General features: G+C 40.0%; 1 protein-coding gene across 5 annotated transcripts in view; it reads left to right on the forward strand.

Moving 5' to 3' along the window:
• SGR2 (shoot gravitropism 2 (SGR2)) overlaps nucleotides 1-17,746 on the forward strand; it is a 46,697-nt gene that overhangs the window by 1,383 nt on the left and 27,568 nt on the right. For 3 of the 5 annotated variants that reach the window (XM_089161822.1, XM_089161819.1, XM_089161818.1), the window contains 5 exons: nucleotides 139-239; nucleotides 435-623; nucleotides 4,947-5,102; nucleotides 5,826-5,897; nucleotides 6,046-6,198. In XM_089161822.1, the coding sequence (XP_089017948.1) occupies nucleotides 139-239; nucleotides 435-623; nucleotides 4,947-5,102; nucleotides 5,826-5,897; nucleotides 6,046-6,198 (671 nt within the window). Of the gene's footprint in view, nucleotides 1-138; nucleotides 240-355; nucleotides 624-4,946; nucleotides 5,103-5,825; nucleotides 5,898-6,045; nucleotides 6,199-17,746 lie in introns of those variants that run through there. The other 2 variants (XM_089161821.1, XM_089161820.1) reach the window with 2 other exon arrangements.

Below are 17,746 nucleotides of genomic sequence, written 5' to 3' on the forward strand. Positions count from 1 at the left end.
CTGCTTACTTTTATTATACATTTCCAGTGTTTTATATGAAGTTTATTGGTTACATATTTCTTGAAGAAGAAAGATATTCAGTTTGAAATAGAACGAATTAATATATCTGTGATGCTTTCCTAAATTTTGTGTATACAGAGCTAGCAGCCTCGGTTCCTCGAACACCAGTGGTGGGGAAGAGTGAGTATTTTCGATTTGGCATGAGGGATTCACTTGCATTGGAGGCTTCTTTCTTGCAGGTTGTCCATCATATTTCACTTCTTACTTATGAATTTCTTTATGGATTAAATGTATTAGCTTGTGATTTGAGAGAATCCTTAGTTTGTTATAAGGGGTTCCTTATTCTTTGGTGCAGTATAGGCTTCGCTATGATTTATTTTCTTCAGGAGTTTCTTGGTATTTCTCGAGTTGGTTCATTTATTTCAGTTCTGCAGAGAGAGGAAGAGTTGCTTTCTTGTTGGTGGAAAGAGTATGCAGAATGCAGTGAAGGTCCAAGAGTGAACCAACTTCGGTCTGCTAGAAAATCAGGTGTGTCCCCAAAGGCGGATGATGGTCAGTCAAACCAATCGGATGCAGTTGAAGCAGAAAGAGTGGGTGTTCCTGTAAAGGGGGGTCTGTACGAGGTATGGCTTTCATATTTGATAAAGTTCCTTTTTTGGTTGTTTGATTTTTGGAGGTTTTTGAAATGAATGTTAAAAGACATCCTCAGGTAAGGCTTGCTGCGGTACTTGTATCCCAGTTCATGTGTACTCTTCAATGATCTTTTTTAGTCCACCTAGTGTATTCTCGTTGCATACCAGTTTTATTCTTCAAGTGAACTTCCAAGGTTATAATTTTAAATTTATACTGCCAAGGTAAAGCCCCCCTTTTTTTTTAAATTGAATTTGGTTGATTCCGACCAAGGTCAGCAGAGTTATTAGTTTCCTCCACGTAATTGCAGGCTGCGACTGAAATATTTCAATGTGTCAGTCTGAAATTTGTCTGATTATGAACACTGTGGCATCTGCCTCCAGAAACATGAGATTCATATATCCTGTAACTGTTCTGATCAGGCTAGATAGATCTGGACTCATGCTAGATAGAATGTGATTGAACAATAAGTTTTCTTACTTGGGAAATTGAGCAGTTGATGTTTTTAAGCTAGAAAAGTAGGGGTGGGAAAAGTCCCGGAGTTTGAAGGGAAATTTGTAGACACGTAAGTGTCTCAAAGACCCGTCAGACTGGATGAACTGGCTCCAGTTTGACTGACATATCTGTGTGAATTAGCAATTTTCTTTTGCATGTTCGGTTCATCAGTAAGTGTCTTAAAGACCCATCAGACTGGATAAGCTAGCTCCTGTTTGACTAACAAATCTCTGTGGATTAACGTTCTTCTTTAGCGTGTTCGGTTCATCATTCAATTGCAGAATCTTAGCTCAACTCAGCCTTATTCCGACTTATTGGTGTTCCCTAAATGTAATAAACAGAAGAGTACTTATTTTTATTCTTTTTGGATGGTAAGACCAGGTGTCAGATTATCTGACCCAGCCGCCTTTTTGCTCAAATGCCCCAAACTCTTCTAATTTCCTTTCTTAAGGACATCGAGTGCCACTTGTTATCCGGTACTTATAATCATTCTAGGAGGTCTTGCACTCATCAGTATATTTACTTGTTTGCTGGATGTACTAAGTTCTGTTGAGCAATTATTATGCAACCTCCACATCCTACGTGTGGACTAAGTAAGACTGAATTGACTAATAATGCGGCTAAGTTTACGTGCATGTAGAAGTTATGGTTTTGGAGAGAGGAATGAAGGGTGATTTCTATCTTGGATATGTAGATTGCAAATTTTCCATTGTAAACACTTTCTGATAGAAGAGAGGAGTGTTTGGTTATCTTCAAAATTAAGCATCATAGTATCCAAATGGATTTCTTTTTAGTTAACATTCATGTTCAGAGCTGCAATAACTCTAGTGGCATACAAGTAATGGTCATATGATGAAGTTATGGGAGGAGAGTGTTCTTGAAACCAACTCGAGAAAAAGGAAATTGTAAATCAGAGAGCAGATGAAGAAGAAAAACAAAGAATGGTGAGAGAAAGAAGAAGAATAACAAGATTAGGGAAGAGGCTAGGAGGACTTACTCGTTGTGTAAGCCTTCTTCAGCCAAAGTCTTTATTTATAGAATAATCAAACAATTACATTTAGCGTAGGAAATTAAACAAAAAAGGAAACCAGATCCTACATAGCTAAAAAAACAAGGATTCTCTCAAGATCCTTTCTATTTCCCTCTATTTTCTAATAATACGCTTCTGACACTCCCCCTCAAGTTGGATCATTGAGATCAAACATGCCTAGCTTGTTACAAATGTAGTCAACCCTACTACCCTAGCAGCTCCTAAGGACCTTGTGAGCAAATCCACCAAATATTAACCTGTTTGAACATGGTTTGGAGAAATCAATCCTTGTTGTAGCTTCTCATGAATAGTGACGGTCAACTTCAATATGTCTTGTGTGTTCATGGAACACCGGGCAGTTTGAATAGCAGCCTGATTATCATACCATACTATCATAGGAGAATCATCACCAAAGCCTTGCTTTATAAACAGTTGCTTGGTCCTTGTCAACTCACAAGTGACTTGTGCCATAGTTCTATACTCAGACTCTGTGTTTGACCTAGCCACAATAATCTGTTTGTTAGTCTTACCCAAATGCATGATTACCACCAATCAATGTGTAATAGTTTGTGGTTGACCTCCTATCAACTGTTAATCAATCCAATCAGCATTAGGAAATCTTTCAATTCTTCCATTGACCATTATCTCTGCATGGTAATTCACGGCCAAGAGACTTTATAAGGTACCTTAATATTCGTAGAACTACATCCCAATGAGATGTCCTAGGGGCAAACAAAAATTGACTCGACACTTATTGGAAAGGTAATGTCAGGTCGAGTCATAGTGAGATAATTGAAATTTTCTGTCTTGTCTTGGCCACCTTTATGGATTATCAAGAACATCTCCGTCTTCTGGCACAAGCTTCACATTAGGACCCATAGCGGGTATGTAGAGGCTTAGAGCCAAGCATCCCAGTCTCTGTCAACAAATCAAATACATACTTCCATTATGACAAGAAAATCTCTTTATAAGGTTTAGCAACTTCTATACCCAAAAAATATTTCAATCTTCCCAAGTCCTTTGTCTGAAATTGTTGTTGCAAATATAACTTCAATTTATCAATTCCTTTAGAATCATCTCCTGTGACAATACTGTCATCAACATAAACAATGAGAAACATACTTCCAGTGCTGGAGCCTAGTAAGATACTGAATGGTCACTGTCACAATGAGTAAGGCTAAAATCCAACATCACAGAAATAAACCGACCAAACAATGCCCGAGGAAATTGCTTCAAGCCATATAGAGATTTCTTAAGGCGACACACCATGCCATTTTTCCTTTGGGCAACAAACCTAGGAGGTTGCTCCATACAAACTTCCTTATGGAGATCACCGTTGATGTTATATGCAACTTGAGTTCTTGTACCCAACTTCAAAGATGGATCCACGCTGACATATTTTGGTGGGTGACCTGAATGTCCTGATTTGTGAGATCTGTGATGGAAGTAAAGCCCCCCCCTTCTCCTCAGTCCACAGAGACAAAATGCAGGACCGGTGCCAATCACTCACCGAGTCGAGATCACTAACTAATACTAGAATAAAAGTACATAGAAAAGAACTTTCTTTTTTGTATACTTTATACTTTCCCTGGTTCCGTTGCTACTACAGGCCCTTACGCAATCGATCACATCATATAGATATACCTTCAACACAACATAGGTCATCGAAATGATCTCGGACAACCCACTAGAGCACGAAAGCTTAGATCTTTCAGAAAATCGATTCCTATTCAAAGAGTGCATAACCGCATGGATAAGCTCACTAACCCGTCAATTTGGGAACCAATTTGGGATTTTCCTTGGGAGGTATCAAGAAAGAATTGGAATGTAATAATATCGATTCATGCAGAAGAAAGGATTCTTTATTGATTCAAATTACAATAAAAATTTCAAGCTTTGTTTATTAATATTGATGGGGTGCAATGGCATAACATGGTTGTGTGACCACTTTCTTCTCTTTTCTTCTTCCCAAGAACATTGTCAACCACTCAAGCTACTAAACCCTGCTCTACAGTAACTTTCATCCGTCCTATCTGGCTTTTTCTTCTCCTGATAATCCAAACCACCCAAACCTAGTGTATCATTTGTCTCAAGATCAATACCAAACCATCTTTGCCCAGGAGAACCCAAATCTAGATGTGGAAATTCTCAAGATCTCCACAAATCCTTCCAACCATCTCAACCTGTATTTCCCAATAATTTGACTAGTAACCCAGTCCTGACTCATGTGGAGCCTACTTGTTCATTAAAATCCTGATAAAGTAATAATAAGAACAATAAGGAGAAAATTGAATTTTGTGCCACTAAATAAAATCATTTGATTAATGCTGTCCCTGAAGTCCACATGACTCATTGAGACGCTAAAAAAAGCATCGCTATTGTGGGGTCCGGTGAGCGTCATAATGTATACAGCCTTACAACGTTCACAGAGGCTGTTCTCATCAAGACTCTCCAAACTCCATAAGTTTTTTGGCCTCTCCATAACCCTCTTCCTGTGCTCCTTGGTGGGAGCAGATATCGTTTTTTATTTTTTGGTGTTTTGAGTGATGATTGAATTGTACTTTCCCTCCGTCCAATACATTACTGGTTTATCAAGTCATATTTGTAGTCCATCAGAACTTCAGTCTCTTTTTGTGCCTTCTAGTTATTGAAGCTTTTTGTCACTTTAACTAATGCCATCAAATAAATTTCCATAAATGTTAATCTTTAAATACTGTGTTCCCAGTTCTTGTTTCGGCAAGTTCCCAGCTTGAAGGATACCGTTCAAAAGTAATTTTTTGTGACTTTGCAGGTAGATTTAGCTAAAAGACACTGTTTTCCTGTTTATTGGCATGGAGAAAATCGGCGTGTATTAAGGGGTCACTGGTTTGCTCGTGAAGGTGGTCTTGATTGGCTTCCATTGCGTGAAGATGTTGCTGAGCAACTGGAGTTTGCATATCGCAGTGAGGTACATCTAGCCATGGGTTCTTAAAAATTGTATACTTATGTGGGATCACTTTTGGCATCAAGTTTTTACATTTGTTTTTGGTTAATCTTCGGGTATTCATCAATCCAGTTTTACGACTCATGTAGCATGCCTTTTCACGAATCGAAGCTCCAGGTCACGAATAATCTAGCATGGCTGTCAAACAGTCATCCTAGGCACACCTAGATGGATGCCTAGGTGCCTAGGCCCATTTTTGGGTCAAGGCGACCTAGTGTTGCCTTTTCGCCTTGGTTTTTGCTGCCCTCTGTTGCCTAGCCTCACCTTCTCGCCTTGACAACCATGTAATCTAGTCTATACACCGGCATGTTGCTACATTTTTAGGGCGCTACTTTCTTTTTTTCCCCCAGCTGAACAAAATGTATGAAGGGGCCCTGCCGGAGAAGAAGAGAAAGAGAAAGAACCAAGGAAAACAGTCTAGACAGGGATGCATCCACCCTTAAAGAGGGAGGGGCAAAAACAAAGAGCTGCAAAGTAGAGCATGGGAGACATTAACCTGTAAAAAATAACTGGAGTCTGGGAGTAACTGACTCATGTTTGCAGGAAATAAGGAAGATGGAGCATTGTTGATATAATTTGGCTCTGAAATTGATTCCATGTGAATTTCAATTTCTGCAAATCCGTTTTACTTGATCTTGTATGAGTTGTAATAGTCTTTTTAGATAATGTTGGAGTAATTGCATCTAGGTCTGGCATCGGAGGACGTTTCAACCATCAGGTCTTTTTGCAGCTAGAGTGGATTTACAAGGTTCTATCCAAGTACGTACTCATTTTGCTTCGTGACGATTTGAACTCTGTTCCACTTCCTGTCCTCCACCCCCCCCCCAAAAAAAAAAAAAAAAAGAAAAAAGTCAGTGAATTCTTTTAGTGAGATCTTACTAATTGAAACTTTCTCTTATGTATATAGGGGTTGCATGCCCTTTTCACTGGGGAAGATGATACCTGGGAAGTTTGGATGAGTTACGATTCCTCTGGTTTTTCAAATGTTGTTGGTTTAAGAGGAAATGGAATTAAGTTAAGGCGGGGATATTCTTCGTCTGGGTCTCTGAAACCAACTCAGGTTTTCCTTTGGAAACATTTGCTTGTTCCTTATATTCTCATGATTTCAGCGCAGCATAGCAAGCCACATTAATACTCATATAATTGTGTTTTTTATTCCCTGATACAGTTGGCATGTGACCAGTTTGTTAATGATTTTATATGAGTTCATTTTGCATTCTTTATGCTTTGGTCATAACTTCCTATGAGGTCCTGCAATTGGCATAGAGATATTTGATATGTTTGATATGAATAATGAAAATGATACTTGGTCTTTGTAATCTGAAGTGAATTATTCCTTATTTCTATCATTATCATGCATTATATTATATGTTATTTCTGGATCTTGCATTGTGCCTTTTATTTATAATTCTACGCAAGTGCATGTGTCACAATCAAGTAACAAAGTAAGGGTATTGTTCCTACGGAGGAAATTATCTTTGATTCTTAATGTAAAAGGGGGTATTAATTACAATGAAATCAATGAAAGTTATTGGATTGATAACTAATAAAAGGAAAGATAAGTGAAGTAAACCAAAGATTCTAAAATCAAGGACATGCAATTAGAAGAACTTCAATCAGTGGTGATGATTTTTAGTTTCAATTTCCTTTCTTCTGAGTTTGTTTGAATGCTACAACAGAGATGTACAGCAAAACAAATCAGAGAACCTAGAACAAAACGATGCATAAGTGTCTTCGGATCAGCTTATGCATTCATCTCCTGCTTTAAATCAACCATATTCCTATAGAGAGTTAAACTAAGGAAGTCATGTAACACTTGGGTTTCAATAGAGGTTATGTGAGGCAAATGAATATTCCCATTCTATTTGTTAATTAACTTAATCCACACGAGAATTTAGCTAACACAGATTGTTCAACATTGGTCTAGCTCCAATAAACTTCACAGCAAATTGGATTATTGAAACTGCAATATTGATTCAAAGATGGCCAGTCGACAAGAAAGAAAATACATATTGAAGACTTTGATATCGAACCTTGTTATAGCAAACTTACAACAAACTTGGCATTCAAGCTCAAATTACAGGATTAGGTACTTGATCATCATCGTCCCAATATAAAAGTGAAATTAGTTCACATTTAAGTTCAACAACAAAGAAATTATTACAGTCATTGTTGGAATGCAACTAGCAAAGATAAAATAGGAGAATAAAACCAAATATGGAGAGAGAAATGATACTTCCACAATGCTCCAGCCCTCCCAGTCTCAGCTGCTGCTTCCTTCTTTGGCCTCTATGCTCCTCTACATTTCTGCCTTCTTTTTCTCTTCTGTGTTGTCCTTCTCTTCTTTTGGCTTCCCTCTCTTTTTCCTGTAAGTGCTAGGCTAAACATGAGCTGTAGGATTTGACATGCTTCTTGAACTCAGTGGTTGAGATCCTTCAGGTAGTAACCAAAAAGGTGTGTACAATCAGCTGGCTACTTTTTCTGTTTACACTTGATGTGTGCCACGTACTCTTGGGTCGGCCAAATCTAGGAAATTGTGTTGCAGCAAACTTTGAAAGTTTGTTCTCTGTCTACTTCCCACATCTCATGTCATTTCTTTCTCTAATATAGTTCTTTACTTCCTACTATACCAAGAAAATTAAGATTTAGCAATTCCATCAATTAATTAAGAAAAAATTCCTACAAAAGAAAAATTAATAGAACTAGACTAAACTTAAGTTACTCAGACTCTCTAAACTCTGTTAGGATAAATTACCAAGGACTTATTTTGCATTTCCTCAACCAAAACCGGCAACGATATCTTGTTCGCCAGAAATCGCGTTTTGCATATTCGCATAATCTTGAGATATTTCCCGATGGAAAAATTAATTTTTTCATTTTTTTGTGTGATTTTTATGCTATTTCTTGCACTTTTTAGGCGATTTCCCTCGCGATTCTATCACAATCGTACCAATTCTATCCTAGTGATTCAAGACTCATAATTTAATGTGCTAAATGTAATTAGGAGGAGAATCTACATAGATAATTTATAAATAGGAAGACATTTTATAGCAAAATCTTCAAGATTAATGAGCAATCTTACCAACTATATTCTAGTGATCTAGTCCTCAAAAGTCAACATGCCAAATGTGGTTAGGGAAGAGTATATACATGAAATAATTTATGGAAACAATTTAAATTATGAAGGATTTTGTAATAGATCTCGGTTAATCATTCCAACTATGTCCGAATGATTTAGGCCTTAGAGGTAACACGTTAAATGTGGCTGCGAGATGTATGGAAATATTTATAGGAAATAATTTAAATTTACCACATATTTGCATCAAATTAGGATAGGCATCAAATTTGGGTTCAAAATGACTAAAAATACCCCCGAAACTAGTGGGTGAAAATTACCGAAAGTCAACATGCCAAATGTGATTAGGGAAGAGTGTATACATGATATAATTTATGGAAACAATTTAAATTATTAATGAATCTTGTAATAGAATCTTCAGAGTGAATGGATAATCATTCCAATTATGTCCGAATGATATAGGCCTCAGAAGGTAACATATTAAATGTGGCTAGGTAGGAGAATTTAAATGGAAGAATTTTTAGGAAATAATTCAAATTTACCACATATTTGCATCAGATTAGGATAGGCATCAAATTTACCAAAATTATCGAGTAAAAATACCCAAAAAATTGGAGGCGAAATTTTCTATAGGGGGGGGCGAAATATCGCCAAGATCTCGGCGATATTTCGCCATTTTGCTTGGTTCACCGCCCAGCGAACCGGGCGAAATGAACGAAAGTTCGTTCCTTGTAAATTACTCCTATATCAAGCTATCTCAAGCTTAAAAGCATTAGAAATAACTCTATTTCCTAGAGTTGTCACATTTATGCTACAGATGTAGCTGGTTCATTCTAAAGGGGAAATTTTACCAATTCATTTACTTGATGGCTATTTATGGGTTTTCAGTATCCATGTAAAATAGGTTTTCCGGTGAATATTTATGTAGACTCTGCATATGTTATTACTTTACCATGGTGTGTGGTGTTAATTTCCTCAAACCTAATTCTTACTTTTGGTTTGAGAACCAGGCAGTGGTGGAGATCCATACTCTATTGTCTTGATTTTTTTATGGACAAGAATATCTGGAATAGTTTATAGAAGAATGAAGAGGGAGGTCATTGCATGTCCCTTCAACATAAATTCCTATGGGCATGTTCAAGTAGCTCTCTTAATTTATGATTTCTAACTTAGCAATGAAGAAAGAAAGTCAATTATTGAGCTCAGGGAGAATTTTTATCCGTCAAGCTTGTATTAGGAAAAGAGTTAATGATGTCACCTTGTGATGTAGCCTTGGATTGGTAGGACCAACCATGGTCCATTGCTGCAGGATTTCTACTAATAGAACCAAACAAAGGAACCTTGGTGCAATAGTCGGTGAACCACTGTTGTAGCCTGAGATCAAGGAATCAAGAAAGTCTCTCAGCAAAAATTGCTGGGGTAAGTCTGTGTAGGAAAAATAACCCCCCCTCCTTGCGGTAGGGTGACTCTTCTTGTGCCGAAGCCTTCAGCTCCAGGTTCGCGCTTTAAGTTGGGGGCTGTTGGGTGAGTTTTAATGCTTGCATGGAGAATTCAATAGCAAATTACAACCTGAGATAAAGTAGGAAAAAGACTCGAAGTCTTCTATCAAAACTTTCTAGAGAGGAGAGAGAAGCTCTGGTGACTCGAAGTCTTCTAGGAGTGTTTTTGTTCTTGCTTAATCTCTTCCTCTTCAGTTCTCTAACTTCTTCGACAAGCCTCTGGCTAGTAAGGCTTTTTAGTTTTCCTCCCTCTCACGTTTTGGATATTTCAACAGCTTTAATGGTGTCTAGGCTGTGGTTAAGTACTTAAGTAGGCTTTCTGATAATCCTGTGATATTAGCTGTATGTTCTCTTTGCTGTATTCCAAGATCTTTTAATGCATTTTATGCATGCTTAAGGTTTACTGCCTCCTTTATGCGGAGTCTAGTTGCCATGTGGATTTCTGTCAGAGTTTTTATGCTTTATATCCTTTACTGATTGGCTTTGCATGTCAAGATGTTATCATTATTCAGTTGTTTTTCGAAGATCCGTGGGTGATGTTTCTTGTAGATCATCCTCGAATCCAGTTTTTGGCTCCTGGTTTGCATGTCTTAGGTTTCAAGTATACCTATTAGGCATCTGGGAGATGGTTCAGGCCTTTCCACCATTTGTGGTGGATAGCGTCTGCAGACGCTGGGCGTATACGAGAGGTTGGTGGTTTTTGACAGTGGTTCTGATCCACTCAGTTCCTTCTCAGTTCTGGTCCTTCTTTTTCTTCTGGATGTCCTCTATATATTTGGAGGTGCAAGAGGTTGTTCATCATCCCTTAGCTAGCGTTGGCTCTTCCTGTCTTATCTTAGGGTTCTTGTTTCATCGTGTTTGCTCTTCGTGGGTAGAACCTTCATGGCTTCTTACACCTCCCCTGATCTTGCTCCGCTTTCTTCTCTTTTCCCTGCCGAAATGTCTGAGAAAATTGCTTTGGAGTTTGCTGTCAAACTTGACATTCCTGTTCGACCTATTGAAACTGTCTCCATCTCTGCAGACAAGCTGCAAGCCGTCAAAGATGGCCTTAAATTTACTGTTCTGGTATGGGTTCCTGATGGCATTTCCGTAAACCTTTTTGTTCTCGAAAGCATGGCAAGCAAAGTCTGTTAAGCCTCAAGAGATTCACCTGGTAGAGGCAGCTCATGACCGTTTCCTGATCAAGTTTTCTACTAAAAGAGGACATGCATGTGGTCCTCTTTGCTCAACCATGGGTTTATAAAAATCACCTTGTCCTCGTGGAACCCTGGAACCTGAACCTTCCTCCTCACCGAGCTCTGTTTACTGTTGGCATTTTTTGGGTCCAGCTGGTTAACTTGCCTTGGATGTTTTGTCAGACAGACCTGCTATTAGGTATATTTTCAAAAGTCGGTAAGGTGTTAGAACTTGAATGTCTGAATGGTGTGGTTAACTCCAACATTACTCCTGCTGGTCGAGTGGTTGCTTGTCTTACTAGGGACTTTGTCTCGTCTGTTAAATTTGAAATCAATGAGGAGAAACATGTTCTAGTCTCATTACATTATGAACATCTTCCCTCCACCATCTACCCTTCATGCTATCAGGTTGGGCCATAAAGAATTAGTCTGCCCATACAAAACAGAGACTGAGAGTTCCGTCTTCATCCTCTGGTGGGCTTAGTAATCTTCAGTTCCTGCTTCCAAAATCGGCCATCCCTCCTGGGTGAGTTAATCCCCTTACTGAATTTTTTTTTTTTTTGGGGGGGTGTTGTATGATGACCTTTTCACAGGTGTGGCTGTGCTTGAACCTCTGGATCCAAATAATATTCCTCCTCCACCACAACATGCACCTTATCTTGCACTCAACAAGTGGAACTCTTTAATTGTTCCATGACTTTGGCTGAGGCTTTTGGGTTCACTTTGCCTCGTGTTCAGAACCAGAGAGATGATCCAATTATTCCTTGGCCTAGAAACATGCCATTGCAGGGTTCCTGGAGTATATTCCTCAGGCCTGTGGTGGTGATTTTCCTCTTCAGAACTGCAAGTTGATGGACCGATTTTCACTGACCTGACTCTTGGGCTTGGCCTGTACTTCTCTCCTCCTGTTGGTCCAGATCCTACAATCCTTCAACCATTTCCCTTTCGTATACCTTCACCAATCCCGTATCCCAGGTCGTTACACCTTTGGCACAACATGGATCTCTAATTATCAATCAATAGGGGTTTGGTGGACATATCCAGCATTCAGCAGGGACTTACCCCACGACTTCTTCTAGGCAATGATTCTATTAAAGGGAAAGAATTATTGGAAGATGAACCTGTGCTACCTCCGATCTTACGGTACAAGAGGAAGATTTTGATCCATCACATGGGAGAAGAACAGGATGCATATGCATATGAGAGTGTTTAGAAGAAATTTAAGAATGATGTTCGATCGTGGATGGTGGACCATAATTGCCATCGCGGAATAATTATCCTAAGTCTTACGTCGTGGCCCGTGTTTGTCTCTGCAACAGAAGGGTACTTAAGCTAACATTGTTCTTCGCCATGTGTGTTTCTATCAAATAATCTAGATATTCTCGAAAGTTGACCATACCTCCATCTCTAACATTCTCTCCACTCTCATTATCTTCTTGAAAGCTGACCATGCCTCTATCTCCAACATTCTCTCCACTCTCTCCTTCTTTGGTCCTACCGCCTGGTCCGGAAACCACTATCTTCTCCGCTCTCTTCTTCTCGGCTCCCTCTTATGCCTCGGTTAAGCTGGCTCTTCCCCGTGCCTACCTAGGCCTCCCCCTCATCCGGTGGCCCTCTGGTTGTTGCTCCTCTATGCTTGACCACATTCGGAAAAAACTTCAACTTTGGAAAGGCAAGCTCCTCTCCTTTGCTGGTCGTGTGATTCTCATTCATCTATTCTCCAATCTTCCTATCTCTATTGGTGTGGTATCTTCCCTCTCCCCAAATCCACCATCCATTCCTTGTAATCTGTCTTCTCTGCTTTTCTCTTGAAGGGCTAAGAAACCTCTCGTTTTTTCCGCCCTATCAGTTGGTCTGCCATTTGCCGACCTAAATCTGAAGGAGGTCTCGACATCTGTAGGATTTATGATGTGAACTGAGCTTGCCTCCTCAAACTCATCTAGAAAATTGCCTCCAAGCATGATTCCATTTGGTCTCCTGGGTCCACTCATACCTCCTCAAAATGGATTGCATCTATGCGGTCCTGACTCTTTCCACCTCGTCCTGTATCTTGGAAAAACTCTTATCTTTGCGATCGCGTGCTCTTCTTGCTATCTCTATTCAAATCCCTTTTGGATCCTCCACTTCCTTATGGCTTGATCCTTGGCATCCGATGGTATTTTATTCTCCCTTCTTGGTCCCCAAGCTGTTTATGATTCTCGTATCCCCAAAGCTATCCTTCTCTCCTCTTTCATATCTAATGGCGCTTGGTCCCCCTCCCCCCACCCTAGTCTCACACAAGTTTGGAACTCCCTCCCTCCCCTCTCATTCGCTGCTTCAGATACCCCCATTTGGTCCCCATCCCATACCAATACCTTCACCACCACCCCTGCTTGGAACCTCCTTGACCCCCCCCCTTGCCCTCGGCCCCTCTATCCGGTCGGCCACACCCCCACCATCCTCTCACCCTTTGGAGATCCCTCAACCTAGCCCTCCCCACCCAATCCTTCCTCATTAGTCGCCACATCCATGCCAATCCAAGTTGTACCCTTTGTTAGAAAGGAATTGAAGACCTTGACCACCCTTTTTTTCTCTTGCCAATTCTCTAGATCTATATGGAGTTTAGCCTTTGCTTCTATTTGGCCTAGATCGACACGTGCTTATGGTTTTGCTAGAGATTGGAATTGGGTTCTAAGAACTTTCTCTGGCTCCTTGATTTGCGACCTAGTGGGGAAGCTAGTCTTTGCTGCTACCGTTCATCACTTGTGGTGGGAACACAGCATGAGAAGATGAACCTCCAAATCTAGATCTAGAATCTTGATTTGGAATGCCATCTATTTTGATGTTTTTTCTAGGCTATCTTTTATTCCCCACCCCTTGTTTCTAACTCTCCAAGGAATAGGTTGATTGCTAGTTTTTGGAGTCTTAGATCCTTGCCTCAGTTGCTCCTTTGACTGTTTGCTTCCCCCCCCCCCGCCTTTCTTCCCTCTTTGTATCTTTGTATTTCTCATTGTTCTGATTCTTTAATATATTTTTTATTCATCCCAAAAAAAAAAAAAAAAAATCTAGTTGTTTTGGTTTTGAGTCAATGGCATCCTCTCCTCCTCATAATGGAGCTGAAGGTCTGCTTTTGTGTTGGTCAAGTGATGTTTGTATCGATGTCCTTTGGCAATGCTCCTGGTGTTTCCACGTATCTATTACTTTTCAATCAATGAAGTGGACATCTACTTTCCTTTACTTGAGCCCCTACGAGAACATGCAGAAATTTCAATGGGTCACTTTAGATAATATGGCCAATTTTACTTCAAATGGATGGATGCTTATAGGCAATGTTCGACATGTCGCCTGGTGTCGCCATGTCGGTGCCTGGCGACACCGGCGAAACCGGCGACACAATCGACATGTTGGGCGACTTCTTATTTGGGTGATCGCTGCAATCGACAGTGAATCGGTGATCCTTAGAGCCAAAGATTTGCTCCAGCCTCCATGTCGACTTTTTATTTTTTATTTGGTGGATCGCTGCAAACCCTCAGAGCCGAAGCTCTTCTCCAGCAGAGTTCTGGGTTTCCCTTTCCCCCACACCAAATTCTTCCGTTACAGAAGATTGAGGTGGTAATCGATTTTTTCAAAGAGGAAGAAAATGCAGAACCCTAAAAGAAGTGAGCATCGAAAAGGATTTGAAGAAAATGGTAGAGGAGCGAACACAGGTGACTGAAGATGGAATTCGCCGGCCAAATACTCACCTGGATTTGCTTTCTACAGCCCGCAATGCCTCTCTGGTTCTTCACTTCTTCTTCCCGGATAAACTCTAAACTTTCTTCCCAAAACTTGAAATGAAATCACTCGCTGGTTCTTCCCTTTTAATCAGATTATTGCTTCGATTTTCAAATGTATTCGGTTCTAGAGAAAGAAGGATACATTTCAAACGGCAGTATACCGGAAATTTGCAGAAGACACCGCCTCTAGTTCCTGTCGATTGAGCGACATTTCGACCGTCGGCGATATATCGCCGAGAAGTCGGCGACATATCGCCGACAAAAAGTAAAGTTGGTGTCGCTGGGGGGTGTCGTGTCGCCCCCCAGCGACACCTCGAAATATCGCCCCTTTCGGCGATATATCGCCGACACGAGGTACCGTGCTTATAGGAGATTGGGAATTCCTATTTATATCTCGAAGACAAGATAGGAGGGCATCCTCTATCTTGGAAAAGGATTCATCGTTTTTAGGAGTTTGCAAATCGACATCACCTAATTAGTATCAACTCTTCAGGGCCTTATATGACTTGGTCTAATAAAAGAAATTGGCTTTCTCGAATTGATGGCTGACTGGACAGGGCAATGGGAAATGTTCAGTGGCTAAATCAATGCCCACATGCTCATGTGTTTCATAGAACATATACTGTTTCAGATCATAAAGGTTTGGTGTTACATGCAGAGTTTAATCTTCTGCAGGGAGTTAGACCCTTCAGATTTGAACGGTTCTGGTTATAGGAACCTTCTTTCCGTGAAGTGGTAAAACAATGTTAGCATGCACATTTCCATGGTTCAGCTTCCTTCATTCTGGCGCACGTTGGAGCATATGCAACTATGCAAGATGCATTGAAAGATTGGAACAGACGAGTGGTGGGAAATCTTAATTACAAGGAACGAGAGGTTAGTAACAGACTTTCAATCTGTGGTAAGTTCCTTACCCACTCACTACATTTCCTGTTTCAAACTGCCTGCTTCAATTTGGACCGAATTAGAGAAAATGTCAAAAAAAAAAAAAAAAATCTGGTCTAATGGGGACAATCAAATGGTCCATAGAATTGCATGGTCACGGATTTGTCAACCTAGGGTTCAAGGGGGTCTGGGAATCAGAGGCTCTAAGGAGATGAACCAAGTTTTACTGTCTAAGAAAGCCTGGGAACTAATGCAATCGATTTGGTCTTTATGGGGAAGAATTATGAAGGCTAAATATTTCAGGTTGAAGTCTTTTTTTCTTGCAGAATAGAAGCCTTATGACTCTTGGGGTTGGAAGTCCATTCTGTTTGCCAAAGACATCATTAAAAAAGGACTTTCATGATGCTAGGCGATGGCAAGAATATTAATCCATGGGAGGATAATTGGATTCCTTCCTTTGGTCTCCCCTCATTCGATCCTTTGCAGCTCGTAAACACTCTGTCTTCGGTAGCGGAGTTCATCTCCAACCATGAGTGGAGATTGATAAACTGAAGAACTGGTGGTCAGCTGAGGCTATTTGGCATATTACTATGATTCCTATTCCTCTAGGAAACAGAGAAGATAAGATGGTTTGAAAGCTCAACACTCATGGCAAACATACTGTTCAGTCTGTTTATCGATTGGCAAAACATCTTGATAGCAGTCAAGAACACTCTATCTGGAAAAAACTATGGAAACTACCGTTAGCTCCTAAACATTACACTTCGTCTGGAAGGTCCTACATAATCACCTTCCCACCATTGAGCTATTGAGTAACATAGGATATGCAAGTCCTAATTTTTTGCAGGCTTGTGGTCAATCAGGAGTGTCAATGGATATATTTATTTAAGTTGCCAGTTCAGCAGGGAAATTTGGCAGGCTTTAGACGTGCGGCGCTGGACCTGAACAAACCAGATTCATGAACAAATTGCAAACCTCATTATTCAGCAAGGCAGTTGTCCTTCATGGGATACAAAGTTATACATGCACCTCAACTGCTTATGGGCCCTTTGGAGAAACTATACATCTTTAGTATTTGGAAGAAGACCTCTTACTTCCTCTCAGATTTTGTTTCTAACCTCTAAATGGATGGAATAAATCCACTATCAGGAAGAAAGAAAAAAGAAAAAGCTACAATTCTCTCACCTTGATTAAGTGGAAACTGCCATAACACAACTACATCAAGATCAATGTGGATGGATCATTCTTCGAAAACAAAAATCAGGCTGGAATTGGAGTTATTGCTAGAAATCAAATTGGACAGCTTATCTTCAGTTTTGTGGAGGGGAGATATCTGGAATCTGCGCTAGCTGCTGAGGCTCTTGCTGTAGAGAAACTCTTATTCAAGTGAGGGTTAGAGGTCTCGATCATATCATCCTTGAAGGGGATAACCTTTATCTTATGGAATTTTTTTTGCAGAGTTCATCTTCAAATCTTTCTTCATGGAAAATTAGGGCTCTAATTGAAGACATTCAAGAAATGGCATCAAGCTTCTCTTCGATCTCTTGGTCCCATACTTTTCGAGAAGGTAATTCTATGGCCGACTGCTTGGCATCTCTCGCAGCAAAGGAATTGCTTCCCCCTTTCTCCTTCTCTTCTCCTCCCCCTTGCATTTTATGGAAATTATCGTTTGATGAGGAGTTTGTTTCCCAGGGGTTTCCGTTTTCAGTAAATTCCCACTTCACCCAAAAAGAGAGAGAGAGAGAGAGAATAAATCAAGTTCAAATATGAAAAGAGTAACCAAACGCTAACATGCTCCTAGCAAGTTGAAAAACTTCTAAAACAACTTGAACAAGTCATCTCTTGACCATAGCTGCCTGGGAAGTGAAGAGACTTTCTGGAAGAAAAAAAATCTGACTGACTGGAAAATAAATTATTTAAGACAAAAAACTACTCATTCATGGTGGAGAGCGTAGAACTATAATTACACGCCAATAAAGTAAGGGACTCAAATTACCAACTAAAAATGCTTAGGGTATTGCTGCCTAAAGCTTAATAATAAACTACTTTTAAGTGATTTTCGTACTTAAAGCTAAGTAATCCATTGCCAGCCCATTAAGAGGCAAAACTACATGGTCAAGGGTCCATGACCTAGATAACCCGAATCAAGGTTTATTTTAAGAGAAATAAGCCCAACAAGGAGCTGGAGCTGCATCCTCTTAGGTTCAAAGACGGTAGA

Source organism: Hakea prostrata, chromosome 7 (genome assembly GCF_041222555.1).
Source record: "Hakea prostrata isolate BN-2017 chromosome 7, UWA_Hpros_2, whole genome shotgun sequence".
Taxonomy (NCBI): Eukaryota; Viridiplantae; Streptophyta; class Magnoliopsida; order Proteales; family Proteaceae; genus Hakea; species Hakea prostrata.